At 46.2% G+C, this 27,018-nt stretch overlaps 1 protein-coding gene across 5 annotated transcripts in view; it reads right to left on the bottom strand.

The window, feature by feature from the left end:
- JCAD (junctional cadherin 5 associated) overlaps window positions 1-27,018 on the bottom strand; it is a 59,530-nt gene that overhangs the window by 14,954 nt on the left and 17,558 nt on the right. For 2 of the 5 annotated variants that reach the window (XM_030943121.1, XM_030943117.1), the window contains exons 1-2: window positions 13,708-13,784; window positions 784-1,145 (exon numbers count right to left, since the gene is read on the bottom strand). In XM_030943121.1, the coding sequence (XP_030798981.1) occupies window positions 784-1,085 (302 nt within the window). In that variant the 5' untranslated portion in view covers window positions 1,086-1,145; window positions 13,708-13,784. Of the gene's footprint in view, window positions 1-783; window positions 1,146-13,707; window positions 13,785-27,018 lie in introns of those variants that run through there. The other 3 variants (XM_030943118.1, XM_030943119.1, XM_030943122.1) reach the window with 2 other exon arrangements.

The following is a 27,018-nucleotide window of genomic DNA, read 5'->3' on the forward strand; positions in this document are numbered from 1 at the left end:
CCTGCTTTCAGTTTCAAGCCCACTCGGCAGGAGGAAGGGGCTTTTCCTTGCAAACCATCGTCATGCTTGGGCTGGCTTCCAGTCCTGCTCGAGCCCCTTTCCTTTGTCCATGTGCAGCCCTCAAATAGCTGCAGAACAATGGCTGAGTGTCGCTGTGTACACTCAGCTCTTCCTGCCCAGCCAGCCCCAGCCCCGTGCGCACGTACTCGGTGCTGAGCAAGCCATGGCTGCACAAGCACATTCTCTGGAGTGACAACAACAGCTTCCACTGGCTTGGAGTTGTTTGTAAAAGAAGTGCACAGGCCCCTTCTCATGTTTACTCCATAAGAGCAGCCTTAGGAGAACAAGCAAGTCTTCAATGAATGTAGAATCACCCACAGAGCTGCATGTTGCTGAATCCACAGTAAAACCTGGGTGTGTAAGTGGCAGAAGAAGCTGGGTAGTTTTAAAACTGAAGAAAATGATGACCTTTTTCCCTTTTCTTTCCCCCTGTGCCAGAACTAAGTTTTCCTAAGTCCATCAGAAAGGCCTTTCTCGTTATTAAAACATATTTTCTCACACTCAGCCACTTCCCATTATCCCAGTATTCCCAAAGGCCTTTCTCTAGCAGAAGGTGAATGGATGTGTCACTGGATGTGGCCATCCAGTGAACGGAAATGGTTACTAGGATGGGAGCAGGAAAGGATCACAGGAAGATGGTGTTAAGGGTTAGAGTCATGATTAGTTATCTGCGAAGACCAAAAGAAAGAGAAAGCAAAGCCATGGCATGATGCTGAAACTTACCCCCCTTCTGAAGTATGAAAAGTGGACAAACCCTGAAGGTCATGGTGGTAACCAGGACCTGCTTGCCTCCCTTGGCTCCCATGGCTGCTTTCAGTGCTGCTTGAGCTGGTTTTCACCAGAGGTTTCTTGCCATAGGCCCCAGCTCTGGATTCTGCTTCAATCCCATTCAGTGCTGGTCTCTGAGCAGATCTGCTCCCTGTGATTTCATGCCGGTATCCATCGTATCTGCTCTCGCATGAAACAGGGGGATTTTTCGACAATTTGTATCCATGAGAAATCAGAAGGTCTTCGACACTGAACATGTTGTGCTGGGTTCACTCACAGCTGTGCCATCAGAAAGCTCTTTCCAGCTGGACCCATCACTACAAAACAAAACCAAAAACAATCAGAAGGCCACTTTAGACAAGAAAAGGTACCCTTGATCAGCTGGTAGGCTCAGGAAGCTCGAAGTCTCATCTCCTCTACTCAGTTTTTCACCCTCTTAATAAAATAGAAGAAGCAAAGTGCATGCAGATGCTGATGAATCCATGTGCTGTCCTTCCCTAGACAATACACCTCCCTGCACTCAGCCAAGCAGCAGATGCTGTGCTGCTGCTGCTGACTCAGTCCCTTTCACTCAAGAATTCACTGGTGATTGCAGCTTTCAGGTTTCACTAATGCGACCTCAAAATAAAAACTTTGCACTGGAGGTAAGCCCACAACTTGAGCAGGCATTTCCTTAGACAACTGTTTTTCTCCAGTCATGGAGAGGTGTGCTCTGTATTATGTTTTAAGTTGCTGCAGGAGGAGGGGGTGGATTACAGAGCAATAAGCCTCTCCCTACAGTTCTGCATATTCGAATTAAAAAAAAAATGTTCACATGAACAAGAACAAAATATGCATAAGAACAAAAACGAATTATGCAACCACATGAGAAACCCAGGTAATATCATGCAATGCCCCAGCTAAACAGTCCTTTTTACAGATTACTTTCTTTTCTCCCTGCATTGGTCTGCTGCAATCCAGCTAGAATAACACAAAACCTAAGATTTCAAGTATGTTGTTTTTACAGCACACTTCCATTGTGCAACATGACTATAAACAACACGTGATGCCCATGTGCATTGTGTCTCAAGGAGCTGCAAGACACAGCATGGTCAAGATTTTTCTTCCCCAGTGACAGCCCTCAATTCTGCCCTGACTAGAGCACAGATCCAGCAAACTGAATTAGTTGGCTGAAAACAGTCTCTATTGTCTGTACCATTCTCACAGCTTGTAATGGCAATTATAGAATACCCATTCTTTCAGAGTCTTAAAATGTGTGGAAGGTAATGTTCTGTTCTGAAGGTTGGACAAAACAATGGACCCATCCTGATACATTCCTCCCCGTTTGAACTGTGTTAACAAAAGAAAGAAATTTTTAAAAGGTGGATAAAAAGGTAAAACACACAAAACACACAGAAATAGATTTATGTAAAATATAACCACAACATTCTTTTCCCTGTATGAAGAGTTCATTTAACACATCTAGTGTGTCCTTAGTAGCAGCAGGTCCACCTGAGGATCATGAGCCCTGGACTAGCAGCTGCTTAAAAGGAGACTGTCTCTGTGAAGATCATAACAAAAGTGCATTTTATACACTGTCTCTAATGCTCTTTCTGGGCATGAAGAAAGGGATAAGTCTGTTCACTGTTGTTCACAAGGATTTACCTGAAATGGAGCAACTCCTGAGATGGCTGTCGTGTGTTTATTAGTACTAAATCTCTCAGGCTACATAAACACAGAAGTGGATGGGTTGGCACTCTATATAAACCATTTTCTGTGCTGCAGCACTCCATGTGTTATGGCCACTCTTTGCCTATCCAGTGCCCATTCCATTTTCTGTCCCACCTTGACTCCTGGATGCTGTGCCAGCTGTGGAGCCAGCCTGGTGTGCAGCTCCAGGCACCCAGGAACCTTCCAGCTACTGCTGCACTGCCCATAGTGGCCATAGCACTTGCCCAAGGAGAGCACAGAGTTTAGAAAAACAGGCACAGTTGTTATGCAGAGCCACAATTTAACTTGGCCTGCAAAAGTGGCTTTCCACCCCGAGAGCCTCCTGAACACCCAAACCGGTTTGTCCCTAGAGCTTAATGAATCTCCTCCCTTTTCACACATTCAACACTACACACCCTTTCAAAACAGAGAAATAGAGCTCTGTGCTGAAGATATTAGCCCCTGCTAGAACAGAACTCCAAATTCCCAGTAAGAGCTCTGAGTAGGTGAGCCAGCAGTAAGTACAAGCAGGCAGAAAGAAGGGAGGAGTGGGACCCTTCCCTCACGGAAGGAAGGGAAGGCTTTGTGGGTTATTTTTGAATGCTGACCTAAAAAGCTGATTTTCCATCCACCCCCTGCCCGGATTGTGCAAGGAGCCAGGTACGAGCAGAGCAGAGGGAACAGCTGGCTGCTAGAGCTGTTCAGCTTCTAACAGGAGAAAGATCCAATGTGACTTCCATAAACAGCAGAAAGCCCATCGAAGCGCTCACAGGTGCAAGGAAGAAATGTGCTTTTCCTGCTGTTAGAGGGCTGCTTTGGAGAAGAGTTTAACCCCCTCTCTGCCACGCACTGCAGCCATCAGAGAGGCAAAGCTGCGTGGGCGAGAAACCTCCAGCCCATGGGGTTTACTCTGATCCTTCTTTTGGCACCAGTGGTGAGGAGTAACAAGTGGAAGTGTGCCATGAGGAACTGGTATGACTGTCTCTTCCTGCTCTGCAAACTCACCATGTGTGGAAGGGGAAACCCCATGGTGTTATGTGTGCTGGGGAGGCCCATCTGGGAGAAGGATGCTATCACTATGCCCATCACAGCACCACAATGGGAACAACTAAGGAGGAGAATCCTGCTCTGTGCTCATGGCACAAGCTCCAAGGAGCCAGTAGCAGTGGTGGCAGGTGGCCACTAGCTGGGACATTGTCAGGACACAGCCTCAAAGGGCAGTGCAGAAGTCATGGGGAAGTAGCATCTCCTGCACTGGACCTGATCAGGGACAGGGAAGCCAGAAGTCCTGCCTGATCAAAGCATGCAGGACATCAATCATGTCAGCACTCATCATGTGCAAGGATGCTGGCCGGCTTTCTGAATCTGGCTAGAGTTCTGGGACACTCACCCCAACCTCCCTTAGATAAATAAACCTAAAAAATAAAATCAAAGGAATTGGATTGGCAGGAGTAACAAAACCATTGCTGCAGTATTCCATGTAAATAATCTGTCAATCTGGACCGCAGAGTAAAGGCTGTGCAGAGCTTCTAATTTGAGGGAGGATCAACAACGCTGCAAAACAGTTTGTTTTTCCAGCCCTCATTTGTTTTGTTTGCCAATGACATCACTGCTTTCTGATAGGGTTTGCTTCCTGAGGATGCCTGCTATCTTGCCAGTGTTTCCGACTTGTCCCCGGCAGCCGGTACAACTCTGCAGTACATTGGAAACAGGGGCCAAGCTTTTCTCTGGAAACTTCTCAGCAGCACTCTCAGATGCAAAGAAACAAGTGTGAACGGCGGAAATCAGCATCAGCCCCCATGTAGGCAGACACAATGGAGACCCACAGCCTGGGCAAGCGGGACACAATGGGATCAGCAGATGGAAACGTCATCAGAGCACCTCACCTTGGGGTGCTCATTCCAGGAGCATGGATCTCACCTCCGGCCTGAGAAAAGCCCAACGCACTCCTGAAAAACACCCTGAAGAAATTTGGTGCTAGTTTCCTCTGAGCTGCTTCTGGAACTCATTCTCAGTGGGGGAAACACATTGTTTTCTATTTATGATCTGCCTTTGTCTGCAGTTGTTTTCAGTGGCAGGGGTTCCCAAGCCTTGTTATTTCGGGGGATACCACCACCATCTGTATGATGACCAGTACCAGTGATGGTGAATGCCAACACCTGCAGCAATGGCAGAAGCAGGTCTTACCTCTGTGCTCTGAAATGACTTGCATGGCCTTGAATGCTCTCTTCATGGTGCTCTGAGCAGCCCCTTGGCAGGCTCCTTCCTTTAGCCCAAGTTCCGCAGAGTGCCCTGGCACAGCAGACAGGGTGGGAGACCAGAAGTGACAGAGGATTTGGTCCTGGCTGCCCTCTTTAACATCTCTCCTGCCCTCCACTACTTGAAATGTAGGGGAAGGTTGTAACCCTTTCCGTGGCTGAATTCAACACCTGAAATCCTTCTTGAGCATGATTTGCCCTCCCACCTCTGCAGAACTATTTATAACAATAATATAAATGATTTTGTACAACTTTCAAGAAAATAAAACATTGAAGGAACATGATTCATACTGCAAAATGAAGCATACAACATCAAGAATTACCCAAATCAAGGACACACAATTTGCCGCAGTCTCTAATTACATGACTTGAGGCTACTGAATTCTGCAGGACTCTGGCCTTGATTGGTGTGCAGGCTAGGTGATGGCAGTTCTTCCTGAGCTCTACAGCAGCTCTATGTCTCTACAGCAGCTATTCAAACACTGCTTTGAAGATGTAGTTACTAACAGGCATCTGAATTACAAAGAGTATTATCTAGATGGGTCACATTAAACTAGCTTATCTTCACTCACGTCTGGGTGACATTATTCTCATTTCATATCAGACATGTGCCAGACAGAACATTTATGCAGACAGACTAAAGTGAAACAATCCTCTCCACTCTAGGCGCCCAGTCTGAAGTGCTTACAACCTGATTTTTTGAAGGACTCAGCTCCAAAAGTGAATTAGGTACAAAACAACTGCTGCAAGAACCTAGTGCACACGAACCTAAGTATGGCAAATAGCTGTCCACACATTGAAGACCTGGGATGAGCTAAAAAAACTGGTTGCAGTAATTTGTGTACTGTGCTGTCCTCCATCCCTCTGTCCATCTAATCCAACTCCAACATTTTTGTCCAGGAAGCCCCATATCTCCCCACCCCTGTTAACTCCTCACCACCACATAACCCAGTGCCTTCATTTCCCCCTTCCCACACTCACCAATCCTTCTTGCTGTCCTCCCCCTCTCCTCCAGGATCCCTTCTCTGCCCTTCTGTCTCCTGGTCCCACCAGCTGAGCCACTCTTCCCACACAGCCCACCATGGTGGCAGTCAGCCCATCCTTCCTCCTGCACCCCTCACAGGTTCTGCTGGCCAGTCCTCAGTTTGCATCCATCACCCCAGTTTCTTCCTTCCCCATCTGATGGACACCTACTGTCCTGTCTACACTTCCAGCAGAAGAACCTCTGTGCCTGCTCCCAGATTTGAGACCCCATCTCACCTATACTGGAAGAAGCAGGAGCTGTCATTAAGGGATGATCCCACTCCAGCAGCACAGCCCTACACAGGCACGCTGTGCTGGCACATCCCTTGGAGCAGTGAGGGCACGAGCACAGGGCTGGGTCACCGGTGGGCTGCTCAGCACCAGAGGCTGGGCTGTGATGATGGATGGGGAGAAAAGTCTTCAGAAAATGGAGTAACTCAAAGCAGAGACGAGTCTGCCAAGAACACGCACAGATGTCTCCCAGCCTTGTCACCAGAGATCCTGTTCTTGAACATGATGGCACTGCAGCTCTTAATCAAAAAGCTGAAAGATTTATTTTCTTTCCCCTTTCTAATGTGGGCAAAACAACATTCCTTCTCTCCTCCCCTCTAGTTTTTCTTGGAAATGGTTGAATTGGTTTAGCTGACAATATTAAAATAAACCTAGCCTAAGAAAGAGACACAACCTGAAAGTCTCAGATCAAGTGATAAAAGCCTGACAGACTAGAGCAATGGAAAACAGGTTCTTATGGTTGTTTCAATACTAGATGGTGCTACTTGCTCTGTCTAAATATAACCCTGAGCTATATCCCAGGAGAATATCTAAGGCTTTGGACATTTTAATTGCTCCTGTTTTCTCACTCTGGCTTTGCATGTGCGCATATAAAACAGCCTATCAAAAGCACATTAAACAAGGTTTTTACCTTGCTAATTTCATCTTTTGCAGGACAATAAAGTCAGATGGGACTGTAACCAGCAGGTTGCAGTGGTGCTGTGCATGCAGCCACCCCAGAATGCCATGCCCCTGCCCTCTGACACAGAAACAGCCAGCGCCACATCCACTGACTTGCAGACACACGCTCCATTGGGAAAGATTAATTTAATGTGTTTGAAGAGCCTTCAACAATAATGTTCACTATGATCAAACGTTAGCTATTTACTGCAAAGATACTCTAGAACACAGGAGAAAGACTGGAGAACATTAATGCAAGTTGGATGTATCCAACTTGGTGGGGCTTAATTAAGCACGGGCTAGGAGTAAGGAAGGAGTGGGGAAATAGCCACGGCTGCCTCCTAGCCATGAGTAAGTGCCTTCTAGAAATCCTCAAAGGATGAGTGAAGGGCAAACATATTATCTAACTTCAAACAAAAGGGGGAAGGAGACAGATCTGGGGTATCATAGACCAAACAGCCTTGCTTTGATATCAAATCAGACAAATTATTATTCAATTCTCCTGTAAATACTTATAACAAATGTTGATTATCGTGGAGCAGGAGGGAGCAAGTGTGCAATCCAAGAAGAATTTCCATCTCCCTGCTTGCCGCCTTGCACTGCAGCTGCATCCACTCCCACATGATAAAGCCATGAGAAAACAGAAAATACAGACTTGTCAAGAACAAATTAAGCCTAATCTATTTAATTTTCTTCTTTAACTGAGCTGGGAGCATAGTGAGTAGGGAGAAAAAACCAGCACAAGTCACACGTTGGAATGAGGAAAGCTTTGATGAATGCATGTGATAGTCTTATATGCAAACCAGGTGAATACAATTGAGGTATAATTTACTGTAGGCAGGCATACAGGGCAGGCTTCAAATATGTACTCAAGGAACAGTAGCAAGTCCAATGGTAACCTGAAAAGACACATAAGGGCTATGCCTGGGGTCTTGCTCTACTCAGTATTTCCATTAATGACTTGTAAATTAGGAGGAAGATTACAATTACAAATCTCTAGGGAATGCTGTGAGCATTTTCAGGGATTAAAATTAAAATAAAATCTTAATAAATCAAAGGCCCAGTCTGAAATGAATTACTGAGATTCAATACAGGCAGGTGTAAAAAACCATGTTGAGGAAGAAGGATGTCATGCAAAACAAAAAGGAGCAGTACAGCAAAAGGGTCTCTGGGGCTATAGTCATAAAGAGGGATGACATGATTTGACTCAATGATCTTAAAGACCTTTTCCAAGTTTAACAGTTCTATGGTTTCATGATAAGAGCAGTGCAGGGCTTGGTAGACACAGGTGAATATGCTTGCAGATATATCAAGAGGAGCATCACACATCAGGCTCTTTACTCCTCTCAGCCCTATATCCACTTTGTGTCCTACCTCAAGCAAGATGCCCACAGGGAATGATAAAAAATTTAGCCAAGTGTGACCCCTAGAGAAGAGGGTACAAAAAATGGGCTTGTTTAATTGGGAGGAAAGTGTGGAGGAATGAGGGTGAGAGAATGAGAGATGATAACAAGTTTTAAATATGTCAGGCTGCTAAAAGGCTGTAATAATCTTGTCGTACTCCCTGCAGAAGTGGACAACCAAAGGGACTGGCTTAGGAAGCAGCAAGGGTGATCTAGATTAGGTATTAAAAGGAACTGTCTAGCCATAATGATAGTTATTGACTGTTTATGCTGGCAGGCTGTGAATCAATACAGGTTTTCAAGAACAGACTGAATGAACATCTATCAGAAGCGGTGCACATGAAGCAATCCTGCCTGAGAAACAAGGGACTTGGGATGGAAACTAAACTTTTTAATATTCTTCCCCTAACTTTCCCCCAGAAAATGTCTTGTTGGCATGCCCCACACATTTCCAAGAAAATCAAAACTCTTTCCCACAAATCTCTCAGTGCTACAAATAGCCATGTCACCTCAAATACAATGTGACTTTCCCCTCTATCCCCAGCCCCCTGCTACAACTCTCCCTGCACCCTCCTTTCCTGACATCTCTGCACTGCAGGGAAGAGCGAAGGCGTTGATAAGGGGGTGCAGGTCTGGCACAGGGGTAGAAAAATAAACTCTGCTTCTCCTCCAGGGATGGGAGGGACAGGGAGGCTGGGACACAAAACACACACCACGGGTTGAAAGCTCCTGAGCAGAAAAGAGGCAGCAGATGAGAGGAGGCACCAGAATGGGTTCCTGACCAAAGGACACTGATCACATCATGGATACACACCAGGCAAAGCTTCAAGAAAATTCCCATTGCAGCCAATGCTGTAGTGAAGGCTTCAAAGCTGCTAGCGCTACATGCATAATCATCTCTACAGACTACATGGGAGGAAGACGTGCCAAAGTCTTTGCTGGAAGATAAGCCAACTTTATGCTAGTTCTGCATGTCTTCCCAGGCCAGTCCCTCCCATCCACCGCAAAGAAATTAAAAAGAAATATGTGAATTTTTGTGTTCAACTCTCATTACCTGCGGGCAGGAGAGTTCACATTTTTTCTCTAACACAGAGATTCACAGACAGTGAAAATTACAGCTCGCATCCTCTTTGCATTCTTTGAGCAAAAAGACCTCACTGAAATTCTGGGGGAACTGTGCCAGAGAACAAATTAATGATACAATGTGTCTCCAATAAAATTAGGAAGTGGGAAGGATGAGAGGAACAAGTCTTAAAGAGTTTATTTAACTCTCAGAAGGTAGCTATTCCTGTCTTGTATCTCACCGGTGCAGATGCATCTGCAAACCCACCATGGGATGAGAGAGAGCGCACAGCATCTCCTGGGGCAGACCTCCACGAGTGACAGCTGCTCTTCAGGGGCTGCTGTTTGTTAGGAGCTTTCAGACTCTGCTTTCTCACATTCACCAAGGAAAAATGGTAGAGAGAGAGATTATTTTTTTAAGTAATGTGGGTGTTTGAGTATTGGTGTCACACAATGCTGAAAAACGTGTCCGACTATGAACGGATGGGAGTTGGTATCCGAAATAAGTTTGATTTTTAAATTTGCCATGGACCAATCCAGGCCTGACTGAGCACTGATAGGCTGAGCCTCTTAAGCATCCAAATAGATGTAAATGCCTAACAGGGAGAGAGGATATCCAAGCATGCACAGATACCACTGTTTGTATTAGCTGGTTTTCAAAATGTCAACAGCTGGCTTTCACTGATGACAGACCAGCACATCAGTCCACTGAAATTGGCCCAGATTTTTTTCAGAGAAGGAGCAATTGTTAAAGAGCACTCACTGATACTCTGTGCTCCAGATATAACCAGTCCTTACACCAATTGGCAGCATATGGTGTATTTCCTCAAATGACAGCTTTTGTCTGTCACAACAGGAGAGCAAAATAGTACATTTATTCCACAAAGAGTAATTAGTCAACTCCTTGCCTCCCAAAAAGGAACTGCAGAAGAGGATGCCTTTTAGGACTCAGATGAATGTTTCCATGCTGTTTACAGTTTTGTATGGAGCAGTTCACACTGGTAGAACAAAGCACAGGGAATCACATTTGTTGCTCACATCTTAAAATCAAGATATTACGGGGCTGATCATCCTACCTAAAATACCTATGGGCAAAGACCTAATAAGCTACTCCCACATTAGAACTTCATGAATAAACATTATTTTTTGTATTTTTTAATAGAAAAGCTCTCCATCTGCACAAGACAAAAGAAAAAAAGGATCTCAATAATAACTGTATTAAATCTGTCAAAGCAAAAATTTTTAATAAGGGATCTATCACATGGCTGAACTTCTTTGAGGTGACAGTGACATGACTTATAGAGCCTGGGCTCTGTGATCAAAAGGATTACATACATTAACATCCTACTAATCACAGCAGGACAGGCTGGCCCATCAGGCCAGGACTCATGGAGGAGGGATCCATAAACAAACACTTTCTCCTGGTCACAAATGTGGCTGGGAGCGGAAGTGTTCTGAGGTTGGTGTGGTCTTCTCTTCTTTCAAAGAGATAAGGATTGTGTCTTCTGGAGTAAATAAATTCTCAGCAGAGTCTTCCACATCTGTTTGTTTACTCATTTTTGGACACTACCATCCTCTCCTGTGTGTTATCCCCTTTATATTACCCCTGTACTATAATCAAATGCCCTCTCTTCCGGACTGACCCTCTGCTTCTTCCTGTATTACAGACGCCTTTGATCTTTCTTTCTTGGATCTGTGTGTCCTGACTGGTAGTCTCAGCAGGATTTCCCCCTGACCCCTCGCTCTACCAGAAAACAAATGCCAAAGTAGCATTTTCATGCACTAGCACAGAAAAAACTAGACAGATGCTTGAGAAGGCTACACACGATCAGTGTTGTGCTGCTGAAGAGCTGTGTGCACTGGGCAGGGCTGCCCACCAGTAAGGTAAGCCCAGGCTGGTAAAGGGTGACCCACTTCCTGAGCACAGATAAGCCCCCTGGACCAACAAGGTGAGCAGTCATCATCACAAGGGGGAAGATGGACCATCCTGAAATTTCAGAAGCAGCTGTTCATTTTCCCCCCTTCAACATACTCTTAGTGACTTGCAGGGTGCTATGAGCATTTTCAAAAAGCAGAACGCAGTCTTTAACCTTTTTTTTTTCTTTTTTCAACTATCTCAGATTTTTTCCCTTGCCTCACCATTTGAGACAGTCCAAGTTATGGCTGACGAATTCCATTAATATCCTAACTATAATACTCCTGGGCAAAGAGGCTCCTGCAGCTTTTCGTTCCCTGCAGGCACTGCCAGTACCAGAGGAACTGAGGGTTATTTCTAGGTAGATGTGAAAAGATGCCATCAGTTCACACAGAGACCTTAACAATTGCATCAGGACTGCTGAAAGGCTGACCAACCCCTTCCTTCACAGCTGGAACTGGTGAGTAAGTTTCCCCAGCAAGCCCAAGCCCACTTGCCCTTGCAACAAAGCACAATAACAAGATTGCAGAAAGCAAGATAACCCTTCCACTCAAGGATTAGAAAACAACATCTGTTAAAAAACAAATAAACCGGTGTAATGGCTTCAGCAAGGGACCCAGAGGATTTTAGAGATGTAGCTCGTAGCTTGGTCAACACATTGTGAACGGCAAATTACAAGAGAACAATTGTTTCATACCGAGCTCTCCCACCCCTGAACTCCCTCGAGGTTAATTAGGATGGCCTCTGGCCAAATTAATTAGAGGAGAAGATTTGGGCAGGACTTTGCTATACACTCATAACTAGTTCCAAGGTGACCAAGAAGTTCAGAAATGCCTCACCTTCCAAGTAGAGCTTGCTTGGCAAAAAACAAGCTCACATGTGCCATGTCATTTTTCTGACAATCAGGAGAAACACTTAGAAGTCGTATTTCCCTAACTAACAGCTAACGTGGAAGAACTTTCTGCATCCTTCCCACTGAACAATATGCCCTTGTTTATTTTCTGTGTGCTTTTTAGGTCATAAGAGGCCAGTGAAGTTATGCATCTAAAGAACAATATAGTACTGTAATATGCCAGTTGATACACACAGCCTGGCAGACCCTGAAAGATCCGTCTTTTCCAAGAGCTGGCAAATGCATGTTGCAGTGTGGAGAAATACTTAACATCACCATAGGAAGGGAGGATGCAGAAGGGCCCAGCCTTTGAAATGACAGACTACATTGGTGTTTTAGTTGGTATTGTAATGTGCCCTGATGGCACAGCTTAGAGATGATCCTGCCTTGAGGGGCACAGCCATGCCCAGCTTCTCTATCCCATGGCAGCAGTCTGCCTCAACTTCCTCCTACTCCTCCTGCCCAAAGCGTCCTTGGAAAAGGGAATAGCTGGCAGGACCACACTTTTTCCTCCAAGTGGTACCATCATGAGTTGTAGAACTGCACAGCATAGTAGGGCAGAGCAGATCTAGCCTCTGTGATTACAAGCCAAGTGCTGGCACAAATTAGGGCTCTGTAAGTGACTGCATCTCTGATGTGTAGAGCCCTTCTCTGTCATTAATCTGATATTGTTTAGTTTGAAGCCGGAAGGTTGCTATTTTCCATGTGTCTGTTACACACAAAAAGCAACAGCCATTCTGGGCAGAATCGGAACTTCTGAAGTAACAATGAGAAACTGCTTCAGCTCACGCAAAGAAGTGCAGCTGAATACTTTTCAGCAGGACACAATTCTCATTGTCACTAGCCAAGATTTAATGTCTTGACTCTGTGAATCAGACTGACTACTTAGTACAGTTATATCGTGTGTTCACTTAAAGACAGGGGCTGGAGTAATTTAACGTGTAGAGTCCATGCCAATAAAAAGCCATTATTCTCAACTCTTGACCAAAAAAAAAAAAAAAAAAAAAAAAAAAAAGGGGAAAAAAGGGAAAAAGAACCCAAACAACCACCCATCCTTAATAGATGCAAGAGTCTTTTGGCACAGATCCAGTAGGCAGACTAAGGCCATGATTTGCAATTCTGAGGCAATTATGAAATGACATAACAGCACAGATCTCCTTCTGACAGAACAGCTGAGGTTTTGTCTCCTTTGCAATAGGACATGGCTTTAAAAACCACCAGAAAGTAAAATAAGCCAAAGAGCCATTTAACTCCTGTGTAAATACCGGAGTACAGACAAACACCAACAGGGACGGCACTCGGTGTTTCAGACCCTGGTGCCACATCCTCTCGGGTCGGTGAGAGCCGGCACCGAGCCGCAGCCCGAGCCCCGGTCCCGGGCGCAGGGGACCACAGCGACCGACAGTGAATGAAGGGAGCGGCTCCAGCGAGCGGCACCGACCAACTTCCCTGGGACCCCGGCTCGGGGCGAGCTCCGGGGAGATGCAGGCAGAGAGCCCCGCCAGAGACAGCGGCCACGGCGGGGAGAGAAGAACGAGCAGGTGCAAAGGATGGGAACCCGAGGGATGTGCCCCCCACTGCCGCGCACCGCCGTCCGCTCCGGGACACCCCCGAGCGCCGCCGTCCTTCCCTTCCCCTCCCCTCCCTTCCGGCCTCCCCGCCGCCCGCTCCCGGCCCGGCACTCACCGCTCCGGGCGCCGCGCAGGACCCGCGGGGCCGCCGCGCTCAGCGGCTGCGGGAGGCGCCGAGCCCGCGGCGGCCGGGGCGGGGCGGAGCGGGAGGGAGGAACCGAGGGACGGAGGGACGGACAGAGGGAGGGACGGTGCCGGATCTCCGCCCGTTCCCCCGCGGCCCGGCCCGGCCCGCCCCGGGCGGCTCCGCGGGCCCGGCGCCCCGGGCGCTGCGGGAGGCGGCGTGATTGCTCTGGAAAGTTGAACGGGCAGGTCCTGCCCTCCCTCCCTTCCTCTCCACAGATGAGCACAACTCATGGCTCAGCTTTCATCAACTTTCTTAGCACAGGGAAAATCTGCGGAAGGCAAGACGGGTCTATCAAGGATGGAGAGGGACACGAGCAGATCTTTTCAAAACTTGCTGTTCCTGCTGGCACCTGGCCATGCACCCAAAGGGCCTGTCCTCAACATGGTTTTCAAACGTTTTTGAAGCACTGCTTCCCCACCTTTCCCCTCCCCATGATCTATTCAGCCTCTAGAAACAGGTGAATAATTTGCAAATCTCTTTTGGTTTAATGACACTCTCAAAAAAAAAAGTATGTTTGTGAATCATTTACTTTAGTAATTAGCTGGGCCCATCAACTGCTTGCCCTGTCTTAATTGACTTTTACCCCAGGCTATCAAAGCGTTTTTACACATGTTCATAAATTGAGTCCTATTCAATATGTGCTCTAGTTAATAGTGAGAAAACAAGGGCAGTAAAGTTACATGATGAGTCCAAGGTCACGACACAAGTCTGCAGGAGAGCCCAGAACTGAAGACAGGTTTCCTGGTGCCCTGGTTTCCCAGGGCTCTGGGAGTAATTGTCATTGACCTGCTTTTCTATGGACATCTCCTTTTGTCTTCCAGCAGTGGCGGTGTGAGCCTGCAGCTGCTGACACATGGTGCAGCCACCAAAGACAATGCCACCGGCAGCAGGGGGACCTTGAGCAAGACCCCCTGCACCCTGTCCCTGCAGGGAACCTGTGAAGTTCTTTGTGGCTTTGCTGGTTGGGAAACCCCTGTATTTTCCTGTGGTGAAGTCTTGTAGCTGACACAGTAGTCAGTCAGTAGAAGGTTTAAGTTTTGTCACAAAGCAGCTTCATGTGGATGTGACAACAGCAAGGGTTTCCATCAAGGAAGCTGTGCTGCCACAACCTCCAGTTTATTATTTAAATATCTTGACTCTGACAGGCAAATTGGGAGTTCTGGGTTTATAAAATACTTGTCTCCTCTGTGTTGTTAGAAAAAATTTCCAGAATGATTTTCTCGTCTGCATGGCTGCAACTCTGAGCTGTTTGTTCTCCTTGGCTGTAGAAGACAATCCTGTTTAAATCCCTGCTTCCCAAGACAAAAGCTTTTGCTCTGGTTGGGTAGTCATGGTGTGCCACATGGAGCAGGTCCTTGTTCCTGGAGCTCACAGCTCTCTGTTGGGAAAGCTGCTTTGGCCCTGGATTTAAGGGATGGGTAGAGGTGGCGGAGGGGGGGAACAGGCTGGACCATTCCATTGGACCATTTGAAATGGGACCACTTACTGAACATTGTCAGAGTGAAGGGACATCTTATTGTCTTCATGATGTCACAGCCTGTAGACATCATGATAAAAGCACAGAGGGCAGCACATCTCAGATCTGCCTCTAGGCATCTGGGGCTAATTTTTGCTACATCTCTTCTGAGAACACTTTGTGGGCTGCAAAGGGAGGTACAGTCCTTGGAAAAAGGCACTCTTGCAGGTTTGTCTGGAGTCCTGCAGTCCCTGAAGATTTCCCCCAAGTGAAGTCAAAGGACCTTGAAGTCAGAAAAAACAGAGGAAAAGATCCTAAAAAAAGAAATCAGTGCCCATGCTTCTAGGTCTTCTGTTACAGAGAAAAAACTAAAAACATGACCTGAACATAGCTCCAGAGTCAGACACCAGAAAGCAAACATGATTCTGGGGACAATGGGAGGGATGCCTTGGGCTGGATTCACAATTAACAACAAATGATGGCTGGCAGCCGCAATTAATGTCCAAGGGGGATTGTCCAGAGGGTCGGTGTAACACGTTACTCTGTGATTTGGGAGGTCTGTGGGCTGAGCTTCTCAGCATCAGTGCAGCTGCCAGGGACTCCCTTTGCTCCTGCACCCCCTTGCCCTCTGCCTGTTAGAGAGCAAGTTCTTTGGGCAGATGTTGCTTCTTGCTGTGCCTTTGCCCGGTGCTCAGATCAGTGGGGTCGTGGTCTCAGGTTGCTACTGCAGTGCAGACTGTGACTGCACTGATGAAGGAAAGCAGAGGAGGCAGGAGAGAATTCTGCCTTTTGATGGTCAATGTGCACAACTGATGGAGCATCACTCCCCTGCAAAGGCCACAGTCCTGCAGCTGCCTGAGGAGATCTCCCTCTCCTGGCTCCTTCCAGAGAAGCAGACCATAGTCAGACATTCTCGAGTTTAGAGCTTCATCCTTAAAAGGCTAAAAGAACTAAATGTGGCTGAGAGAGAAGCATACAAATGGAGTTTGCAGAAGAGAAAAGAGCAGTAAAGCCACTCACTGTCCTGCCATGTTGGACTCCTGAGGTGGGTAAAACTCAGTGTGATGGGGCAGGGTGACTCAATGGGGCAACAGAGGAAAGAACCATTATTGTCCCCCTGCATGAAGAAGGGCAAAGAAGCCACGGATCAAAAGCTGCTGATGGCTGTGTGTGCAAAGCTGGCTATCTGGACAGGAGCACAGTGGGGCTGCATGAACCCAGCAGGCAGTAGAGCATCCCTGTGTCACAGCAGGCAGGCTCAGATCAGGATCCTGTGGGACATGGCAGAGCAGGTCTGCATGCCTGGGCAAGCAGGGAACACCAGGACCTGGCTCCTCAGGAGATGAAGAGCAGCGCCTGCAAGTCTGGCCTGCAAGTGGCCATTATGGACAGAAATCGTGGAAAACAGAAACACACAAACATGAGCAAGACAGGCCAGATGGGGGAAACACAGATGAATTAATTTAGAGGGAAGGGAAAAGAAAAAACACAGAGACATGCTGCACACCAGCCAACTCTTCAGCAACAGCACTGCAGCGTGTCATCACTGTGCCAAGTGAATGGGAAGTTGTGCTCTGCTCGATGCAAGTTATTGCTGTTTTATGCCTTTATAATTCTCCTTGGCCTCAAAAACTCCTTGACTGGGAGCCCTGTGTTTATATTTTATGTCCCATCAGCAGTGTCACTGCTCAGGATCGGAACTTTCCTGCCATTCCTACAGAACTTGTCGTGGGCTTGGAGCCTCATTTCTGGAGGTGATCATTCATCAGTGCTTTTTACAGTGAAATCAAGCATACTTTTTCATAATTTGGTGGGGTTGGAAGTGATTAGGTGCATTAATTACTCCCCAAAAGACTGTAACAGGTTTTGTGTTAGATCCAGTTGCTGGGAAAATATTTGGGAACATATGCTGAAATCACCACATACCTGAAGTTTACCATAACTAACTAGCCACAGATGTGCTATTAAACCCCTGGTTATTTTTTCCTCTTGTCCATCCTATATGGCATGTTACAACCATAAGATATTAAACTTAGAGCAGCTGCTAGTCAAAACCAAAATAGCTATTACCTTTTTGCAAGAAAAAATTCACATTGCCCATCCTGACAGTAATCACTTGTTTATACAATTGGCGCCTCTTTTTAGTTTGGAACAGAGAAACTTCAGATATTTTATTGCTACATCAAGGGAAACACTAAGCATTGCTGTGGAAAAGGGAGGTTTCCATTTGCCAGTTCTCTGGTGCTTCTTTAGCTGTATTTTGACTTGGTATTCAGGGATCCTTTTCTTGAACTGCTTTATTGCTTCCTAGGCATCCCAAAAGAGCAGGAGGAGTGGGTGTGTATTGAATAGAGGGAAATAGTTCATGATGTCAGGTGGTGACCATTCTGCAAAGATGATTTAATTTACAACAATTGCTGTCTGTGCAAGGTGTTGGGCCACTGGCTGTAGAGGAGCAGAAATAGTGCACTCATGGAGAGTATTTTCCTTTAAGTGTAAGGACTAAGTTATCAGGTCTGTCAAATATACCTTGAAGTCCTAAAGTATGACACATGAAAGTGTGCTGGAGGGAGGAAAAAATGGGGGGAAAAAGCTAAAAATAAAAGAGTAGTTAACACAGAGGAAGCGTGCACCCATATCGTGTGAGTTCCTGAACATTGTGAAGACTGACGAAAAGGCTGAGGGGTGTGGCACACAAATTACCCTGCAGAATTTAGCTGGTTTACATTTGGGAAAATTAGGTAGTGCCTCCAAAACTTTTGAAGTGCTAAATATTGTTAAAACAATCCTTACAGCTCTTTCATTCAAGGACTTGGCTCAGGGTACTCAGAAAATAACTAATGAGTTTCTCATCATAACACCCAAGAGAAATGGGAAGTTATCACAGTAATTACCCCTGTCACCCAGCTGGGGAACAGAACAGCTAAGCCTTGTTTTTCAGGGGTGTTTCTTGACTGAAATATTTGTACAGTCATTCAGCTGAAAAGCTCTTGAGAAGGATTAGAAGCTCCAGCTGGCCTCTCAGCAAGGTGATGAGGGGAGGAAGAGTCATCCCCCAGAGGTAGGGGAAGATAAAAGGAGAAAAGTTATGCAGTAGCAAGGCATGTTGGTGTTGGATCTATCCTACTTTTCTTAGCTTAAAATTTGAATGCTTTCTACTTCAGAGAAGACTAATTCCTGCATTTCCTTAATAATGTACTGTAGATTTGATAGTATATGCATTATGTACCAGGGTACAGAGTGGTACAATGCAGATGTTATGGCAGCTCCATCCATCTCCATGAAGCTACACATGGAGGCTCAGCTGTGACTGCCACATTGGCATTCCTGCAAGAGATGTGAGCTTCACTTGATGGGGAGAGAAGGCTCACAGACACTGGGAAGCGAGACATGTGCAGCTGGGAAAAGGTCTTTTTCCAGGTACAGGTTTTAGCTTGATTTCTGTAATAACAATAAATTAGTAGGAGCTGTGGATCTCATTAACATCCTTGTGCAGACTAGAGCATGAGGAAAACAGACTTCAAATAAGCTGAAAGAAGAGGAGCCTTTGGTCAGAACTCATGAGTTACCACAACATGTTTATGATGTCTGTGGAAATGCCCACCTCACATTTAGTTGTGAGTGCTCAGCAGCCACCAGGTCATGCCTGATGTCCAGTGTAAGTCTAGTCAAGCAGTGTCCACCCTGTCCTTCCATCAGACATCTGGCTACAGCTCAGCACCATCCTGCTGTGACTCCAGGTTTACTGTGTCAAGCTCAGATACTGACTTGTTGGAGTTACAGTGAAGATTGAAAATACCCACAGGCTTTAGCTAAAAATTCTTTGCCTTTTTCATGAAATAAATTTCAAATTTACTTGGGAAAAAAAGAGTCAACTTCATCTTCAAAACAGCTGCAATCATATTGTTACTAGTACAGATAATTTAACTTGCAAATGCATAATGGGTGCTGACCAGGTCTTTCTTTGGGAGAGTAGACTCTGAAACAGTGGAGAACCCAGGGGAAGAGAAGCACAAGGGCCAGAGTGATAAAGGTATGTGAAGTAATGTAGAAACCAGAGAGGCCTTTTGGGAATGTCTCCTCCCTTTCCTGAACATATATGTATAAACAATAAGCTGGAAGATGGCAAACACAGTACAGATAAAATCGTTCTTATTTATTTACACTGATACATCTAGGCTGTGAAATCACTGCTGTTAAGAGGTAACTGAAGCCTTGGGTTTATTAGAAACAAAAGAAATTATATACTGATGACAGAAGGACCTATAGCTACAGCGGCAAATATCAAAAAATAGAGTCTGGAAAGGTTTTAGTCTTCAAAACTTTGGTCAGACTGTAATTATTGGGAAGATAAAGGAAAGCTGCCCTGGAGCAGGTTACTCCCTTCTCCCAAGCCCACTCACTGCCAAACAGAGAGGCTCAGGGGTGCTGAGGCACCTGTGTGCAGCTGGCAATGGCATGCAGCAGGATGGGCAGCTGGATCAGTGGCCATGGGCTGTGGGCCTGCCATTGCCATGGAAGTCCTCCTGCTTGCCCTCAGGAGGCTGGAAATAAATACTGTGAGTCACTTCCTTCCCCCTGCATTGCCATACTTTGGGCACCAGTCTTGGTGGAGCCTCTGCAGAGAGCCCTTCCCTGGGGAATGCAGATTCCCCCAGGGAGAGGAGAGCATCCTTGAAACTGTGTTTTAATATACAATAAAAACTCTCTTTTTATCAATGCTTTGTGTCATAGTTTCTATTAGTCCATAAGGACTGAATTAATAGCTATTTGACCAATTCCAGCTTTTAGCTGTGGTAATATAAGTTTTCAAATCTTAAGTTTCAAAAGGCAGCACTGCCCTTTCTGAAATACTGCCTCCCTCCAGTGGATCTACATGAGCTGCTTTTATGAGATCAAGGGGAGAAAGCTATCTCCAGTAGGTAGTTTGAGTTTTTTAAATAAGAGAATCTGAGCACAGTAGCAAGGGCAGAGAGTGAAGAAAGGCTTGTTTGTAATGGGAGCACTCAAAAAGTTCAACAAGAGTTTGCAAGACCCCTTCATGTCAGCGCATTCCCACAGAGAGCCTCACCCAAAAAGCTGAAATTACAGTCTTCCTCAGTTACAGAGAAAAATGGGAGAATGGCTTGTAATTTTTGAACCAGGAAAGCTATGTTTATCTTCCAAGACACAGCCCCTTGAAGACGTGACTGTCATGCAGGGTTAAAGAGCAGGCAGGGAGCCCCAGAGGGACGGGCTGTGGCCGCTGAGCGCCCAGCACCAGGCGTCTGTCTCCTGGAGTGAGGGGCTGCTCCTGTTATCTATCCGATACAGAGCAGTGTCACGGCTTCCCGTATCCAAACACATCTTGACACTGGAGATTGCACAGATCCCAGGCTCTGGAGGGAGGCCAGGGACGTGCCCCCATCCCAGCAGCAGCTCACAGGAGCAGAGAGGTGGCGCAGGAATCATTATCGGGGAGCAGCAACATGTCACGGACATCTCGGATGGGCCATGGGGTCAAAGGATTATGACTCAAATCCATTCTTCATAGAAAAGCTTTTCCAAATGCCTGGCTATGCTATGAAATCACACAGGGAGTGTCCTGTTATCTGTGGGGGTGGTACAGACCCACCTCTGCTTCATGCGGAAAACCAGAAAAAGAAAAATACAGCTGTGCAGAGCATCCCTGCTGTACAGAGTCAGCTCTCCAATCTGCTTCCCTTCCTTTCTACCTGCTTGGAGACAGGTTTAGCACAGTGAGTGGGGATATGTTTCAGCCCCACAGTAATAAACTTGCCCTGTGCATGTGTATTTTAGTCTGGAATTTTACTATTATTTGCTCTCTTATTCTTTTACACACATTTCTGCAGATACTGATGTCATCCCCATTTCTTATCTGCTCTCCAGTGGAATTGCTTTTTGAAGAGATAGGAAAGGAGATACTTTTTTGGAAAAGTACTAGTACCAAGAACTTATCTGAGCAGCATTAAGGAAACACAGTTTTGCTTGACAACCTTTTAAGTTACAGCAACTGTGCAAAGGATTGCAGCACCAGAATGTCAGCATGCACTGGACTTCATTTGGATTTGAAAGTCATTGAAATCTGTTAGTTATGTTGTTGAAATTTATACTGATATTACAAGGAAACCTTTCTTGGAAGGCAGAGAAATGCAGACTCTTACCAGAAGACTTTCCTGATTAAGCTGTGAATTGTTCTATTTCCTTCCTTCCTTCCTTCCTTCCTTCCCTTCCCCAGAGAGAAAATGGAACTAAGTACCAAAATAATAAAAATAATAGAAGATTATTTTTAGCAACCCCTCATTCAGATTAATCAAAAGGCATCCATGTGCATTTTACAAGGTGGGTTTGTTCTAAGGTCACCTGATGCACAATTTATGCAGCCCCCAATTCACTAAAGGACTTCCAGACTCATCTGTGGACATTACACCTCTACCTCACCATATTTTCTCTACTTCAGATGCGAAACAGACACCACTGAAGCCTTATTTATCACATCCTTTCCTTCCCTGGATCAAGCTTCACCCCTGCCATTTGGGCATATTGCAGCACTGTGATACAGAAGCATCATGCAGGCATCTCTCAGAGGAGACAGGCTGTTTAAAGACCAGGGTGCTGTGGGACATTTACACCACACACACTCTTTAATTGCATTGTCACTGTGCCCAAACCCAGTCACCCCCTCAGGCAAGTCCCTGCTCTGGGGGTCCCACATTCCCTTGTCTAATGTGAGACCTCATAAGTTCTGCCTTCACCTGACAGAGATCTGAACCTGGAAGGAGATCCTTTGTTCAGGCTCTGGAGCGCTCTGGGAGAAAAGCAGCCAGCCAGCCTCTGAATGAAGGGCTGTTTGAAAGGAGATTAAACCTTCTCCTGCATGTGCAACTTCCAGCCAGGCAGCCTACATCAGAGAAGTCAAGCTGCATCCACTCCAAGGGGAAAGTTAAAATAGAACTGAATCTTCTTACTTCAGCTCCATCTTTTGTTGTGCCCTGCAGGCAGTGTTCACCTGAACATCTACCCTCCAAAGTCAGAGTATGCTTGCCTAAAGTGAAAAATGGCACACACAGCCCTCTCTTTTTTATTCCCATCAGCCTCTGTTGTCCTTCTATTGAGCATGAACTCAGTGGTCATGAGCAGCACCACTAATCATGTAGTAACCAGGTTACTTACATATTTCAGAAGGGAAGCTGAAAAGTGAGTTGCAAAACTTGTGGGGTCCTTACCCCACATATTTGAAAATAGAGGCAAACAAATCCCTACAGAGCTAACAATACTGCTTTAAGATACTGTTCTCTACCTGCCAGGATCCACCTTACCCTCTAACAGAGACAGATATATGGATAGTGGGACCTGCATGCCCATTTCCACACTGAGCCAGTGGTTCCAGTCTGGATGGATTTCTGGACTGCACTGGGCTGAAGGTTTTGCAGTGAAGGAAATTCTGCTGAGGGGAGTTTCCTTGTGCAAGTGAAGGAAGCAGCCTGGGGCAATAACACCATAACCCAGGGCAGCTGTTTCTGCAGCATCATTTGTTCACATTCTAGGATGCATTGAAATAGCAGCTTGGAGCATTTCTGCTGCTGCTTATCCTCTGACTGGGCTGTTGTTAATGCAACACTCACTCAATGAAGTGTTTGGGATGAAGTCCAAAAAAGCACTTAGGTGCCTAAATCCAAGACAGTGATTCACAGCTGCCTAAGGACTTAGGTTCCCCCCTTTGTATGCCCCTTCCCTGAACCTCTTTAAAAACCTGGACTTCTGCAGCAGGTTGACTCTAGGTGCTGTCATCTTGACTGGGCTTGGCCACCAGAGCCTGCCTGCTGTGTCTGTGCTGTCCAGCCCTGCAGATGAGGTGGCTGTGTTTGGGATACCCAGACACTCTGTGGATGTGCCAGAGCTCTGAATTGAGCAGCCACAGCTGCTCTTGCTCAAACTGTGGCTAATGTTGGTTTTTCCAGCTGATATAACCACTGTGGGGCTCTTTGCAGCCAGAGGGTCATGAAGAGAACAGCACAAAGGTGATTTTATGCTGATGAGGGAGGAGGCAGTCACTAGCTTGGCTTGAGTACATTTTCCCCATGTAACACTCTCCTCCTCCCACTCTCTAATGCCACAGTAGAGGTGATAAAGATGCCTTTCACAGAAAATGGGGTTTTTCTCCTCCACTGTTCTTGCTACTGGTGGCCTGGTGGGGAATGGTGGAGTCAGGTCTGGCATCTGCTCCTTGTGTGGAAACTGGGTGGGTCATGGATTGCCAGGTTCAAATCCACTCATACTGCCACCTATCAATAGAATATCAATAGAAATCTATTCAAGAATATCTTAAAGACATTCCTAACAAGGTACAAAATTCCTCCAATAACCAACTCCTCTATTACATTGCAGAGTATGTATGTCCATGTGCCTCTTTTCTCAAAATAGAGCTCAGAATAGTTGGAGAACTCTGGTTATCAAATTGCAGTGACTTACAGGGAGGGAGAAAGAGCATAGTTGCTCTTCTACTACAGTTTATTCACCTTGCTCTTGAAAAAGCTACTTACTTCCAAGAAAGCTCTGAGTAGATGACAAACTGAGGCACACAGTTCCCAGTGCTGGGAGCTGGTTATTTGGGATGGCAGCATGCCTTGCTGCACTATGTTTGGGTGCCCTGACATCCTGACTACATTCACGTCTTGCCACGAGACCATTGCGCTTTGCCAGGTTTCTCCTCTTGTCTGATAAAGCAGTTAGGGCTCTGTGTGACAGAAACTTGCACTTTTCAAATATAAATCTCAGGTAGAGCTCTACATGCACAGGCTGTTTTCCTCATTAAGCCCTTCAGTTACTGCTCTTCACCTAAATCCAAGCTGGGCCGTAAAAGGCTTAATCGATGCAACACATTCACTCCTGGTGATGTCAGGGAGCCACTATACCCATCTAACAGATGAGCTGATCTGCTAGCCAGTAAATTTGGGATGACAAGAAAAGTTTATCACGTTAAACCAGATGCCATCAGCACCCTTCAGTTCTGCAAAAGTGCTCTAGTTCTTCAAAAAGCTATTACTGAGATGTGTAAGGAAAACATGAGATCTGAGCCACTTCCTGCTCCAGCCTTCTGCAGTTGGCACCTCTTCCCACCATCAGGAGAAGAGCCCAATGTGGAAGCATGTTTCTGAAAAGATTTCAAGGATGAGATTTGGTGTCTTCTCTGCCTACATGTGTCCTCAGCAGGAAAACTGCAGAGCAGCTGAACAGGGAAGATGAGAGCTACTGTGGGACAGAAAATGAATCTCCTGTAGACCTGTCCATCCATGTGTGTCTGTCTGGGCCCCATCCTCTGGCCCTGCTGTGATCCATATTTCAAAGGAGCCATGATTCCTTCTCAAGTTACTGCTGCTGGCAGAACAGCAGAGCTGGCAAGCGAGCTTTCAGGAATGTCTTCATCCTTCACGATCCATATGAAACAGGTCCAAGTAGTAATATTTTTGGAGAGCCAGATACACAGATTTTGCAGAGGTTGGGAGCAGCAAAGCACACTATTAATAAAACAGTCACACTGCTCTTGGTTTTGGTCTTATTGTGATAATTATAAGCAGAAGTTTTCTTTTGTCTAGTCAAAGATTGTGCTCCTTCAAATTTAGAGCTGTCAGAGAGACTGAGCAAGAGGGCTTCATTCAATGGATGGCATTATCTGCTTCAGCAAGTGCCATCATTCTGCTTTGGTAAGATCCGTGGAAGAATAAAGAGGAGCTTGTCTGATGACTCTCTCATCCACTATTAACACTACTGTAGCTCAGAGTAGCCTACCAATGGTGTCTTGGCTTAGAGAAAAAATAGATTTAAAAATATATAAGTATATCCATCACTGTATACAATGATGAAAGCTAGAACTACTTTAATTGTCATATTTTTTTAATTAATGCTGACTTATTTTAATGTGCTACCTTCAACAGGGAGAAAAAAAGGACATACTCTCAAAATACTGGGAATTAAATACAAAGAAGAAACTGCTCATAGTTGTCTTTTTTTATGCTCAGTCAAACAGGAAAAAAGTGCCTTCCAGCAGCATGAACCTGCCTAGGAGTGGGGATTCTGTTCTGATAGTCAATAATTTTCTCTTCACATTTTCAGCTGGTAAGTCTCAACAGCTACCATTACGAATCAAAGTCTTGATGCTCCAGAGGCCAAAGCACCCACCATTTCACCTCATTTGTAATTTAACAGGTTTATCATTTACACTATGATGTCTCTTTTAAAGGAGATCCCAGTGGAATTAACCAGTACTCAATTTCAGGTGCAGGAGGAAAATGTGCAGTGGAGCATATTCATGCTAGAGACAGATTTTTGTGCCTGGGTACGCTGCAGTGGATATTGCTGGAAAGGGCAGCTTTTCTACAAAGTTCTGTTATATCCCTTCAGCAGGAAACAATTATCTGTAATACCAATTTCCCGCAGAATTTTGCAAATCCATCCCTACAGGGATTTCACCTTTCTTTGTTTCCCCTGCACAGCACAGAAAGTCTGACTGCAGTGATACAAAATCAGATCTGACTCATTTTTATTTTCAGCCTCTGGCAGCTGAAGGGGATAATCTCATTTTTGACTAGAAGGAGATGAGCAAATAGGGTAAGGGCTGGTGATCTGAATCCCCAGAGGACCTCCAGCAGTGCCTTCCCACTGTGTCCATTTTGTGATGAGATGCTCAAAATGAGGGGTGGAGGATGCAGTGGGGTGGCCCCTGCTCTAGGGGCACCCATGCCTTGGAAGGAGAAAGGGTCCAAACCCAGGCATGCCAGGGCCCCAAAACATCTGTAGCAAGGGGCACTGTCATAACCAGTGTGTGCCTGGAGATGCCCCTTGCAACACCTGCTGTCACCCCAAATGTTGTCTGAGGACCATGAAATCCCCATGGCAGAGCCTGTGGCTGCCTTGAACCACTTTTCTTTCAGCTGCAGCATAGAGGTGTTGTGAGGAAGATTACAGCCATGGTAACCAGGAGTCACACTTTCAGCAGTTTTCTGCATTTTTTTTTTGTCTTTGTCCCCTCTTCCAAAGCAAGATATCTCCCTGCACAGCTTCCTGACAGTGTGGGCACAGCCCTGCCTGTGCCTGCAGTCCTAGAACCAGCCCACGGCACATGGGAGGAGTCTACCTTTTTCTTCCACCCTGGAAAGGAGCTCTGAGCTCAGTGTGGGGGTGCTCAGATTCCAGACTGGGCAGGACGTGCCCAGGGAAAGGGGATGTGTGGGGTTCACAGGGAAGGTGGCCATACAGAGCAGAAATGCTCTCCTCAAGCAGTTCAGCATGTTTAGAGCTACTGTATAGAAATAATCCTCACATAATCCACTTTGTTCCACCTCTATGCACATTTTTAGAGGGCCTTAGCTATATGGTCAGGGATGCAGGCATGGTGAGCCTGGAACAGTCCATTTTCCTGTCCCCAGAGTCTGGAATACCAGCAGCAGTGGGGCGCAGCCCACTCACTGACAGGGACAAGTACCAAGATGGATTATTTAGCTCCATTTCCCACCAAGAGGAGGCTTGTGGCATTGTGCTGTCAGTCCATCTGCACCAGGCAGCGTGTGGCTCTGCTAGAGCAGAGGTGTCCCAAGGCCATGAAGTCCCCGTGGGTTTGGGACACGCGAGGAGCCGGCTCTGAGCAGCACCAGCTGCCCCTGGCCAGGCGAGCGCTGGCTGCTGCCAGGGCAGGGGGGCTCAAGGCAGCAGCTGAGGAGCACCAAAGGCCAGATCCTGCAGGAAACCACTCTGACAGGCTCCCAGGAGCCACTCCATCACTGTTT

This window comes from Camarhynchus parvulus, chromosome 2 (assembly GCF_901933205.1).
Source record: "Camarhynchus parvulus chromosome 2, STF_HiC, whole genome shotgun sequence".
Lineage (NCBI taxonomy): Eukaryota > Metazoa > Chordata > Aves > Passeriformes > Thraupidae > Camarhynchus > Camarhynchus parvulus.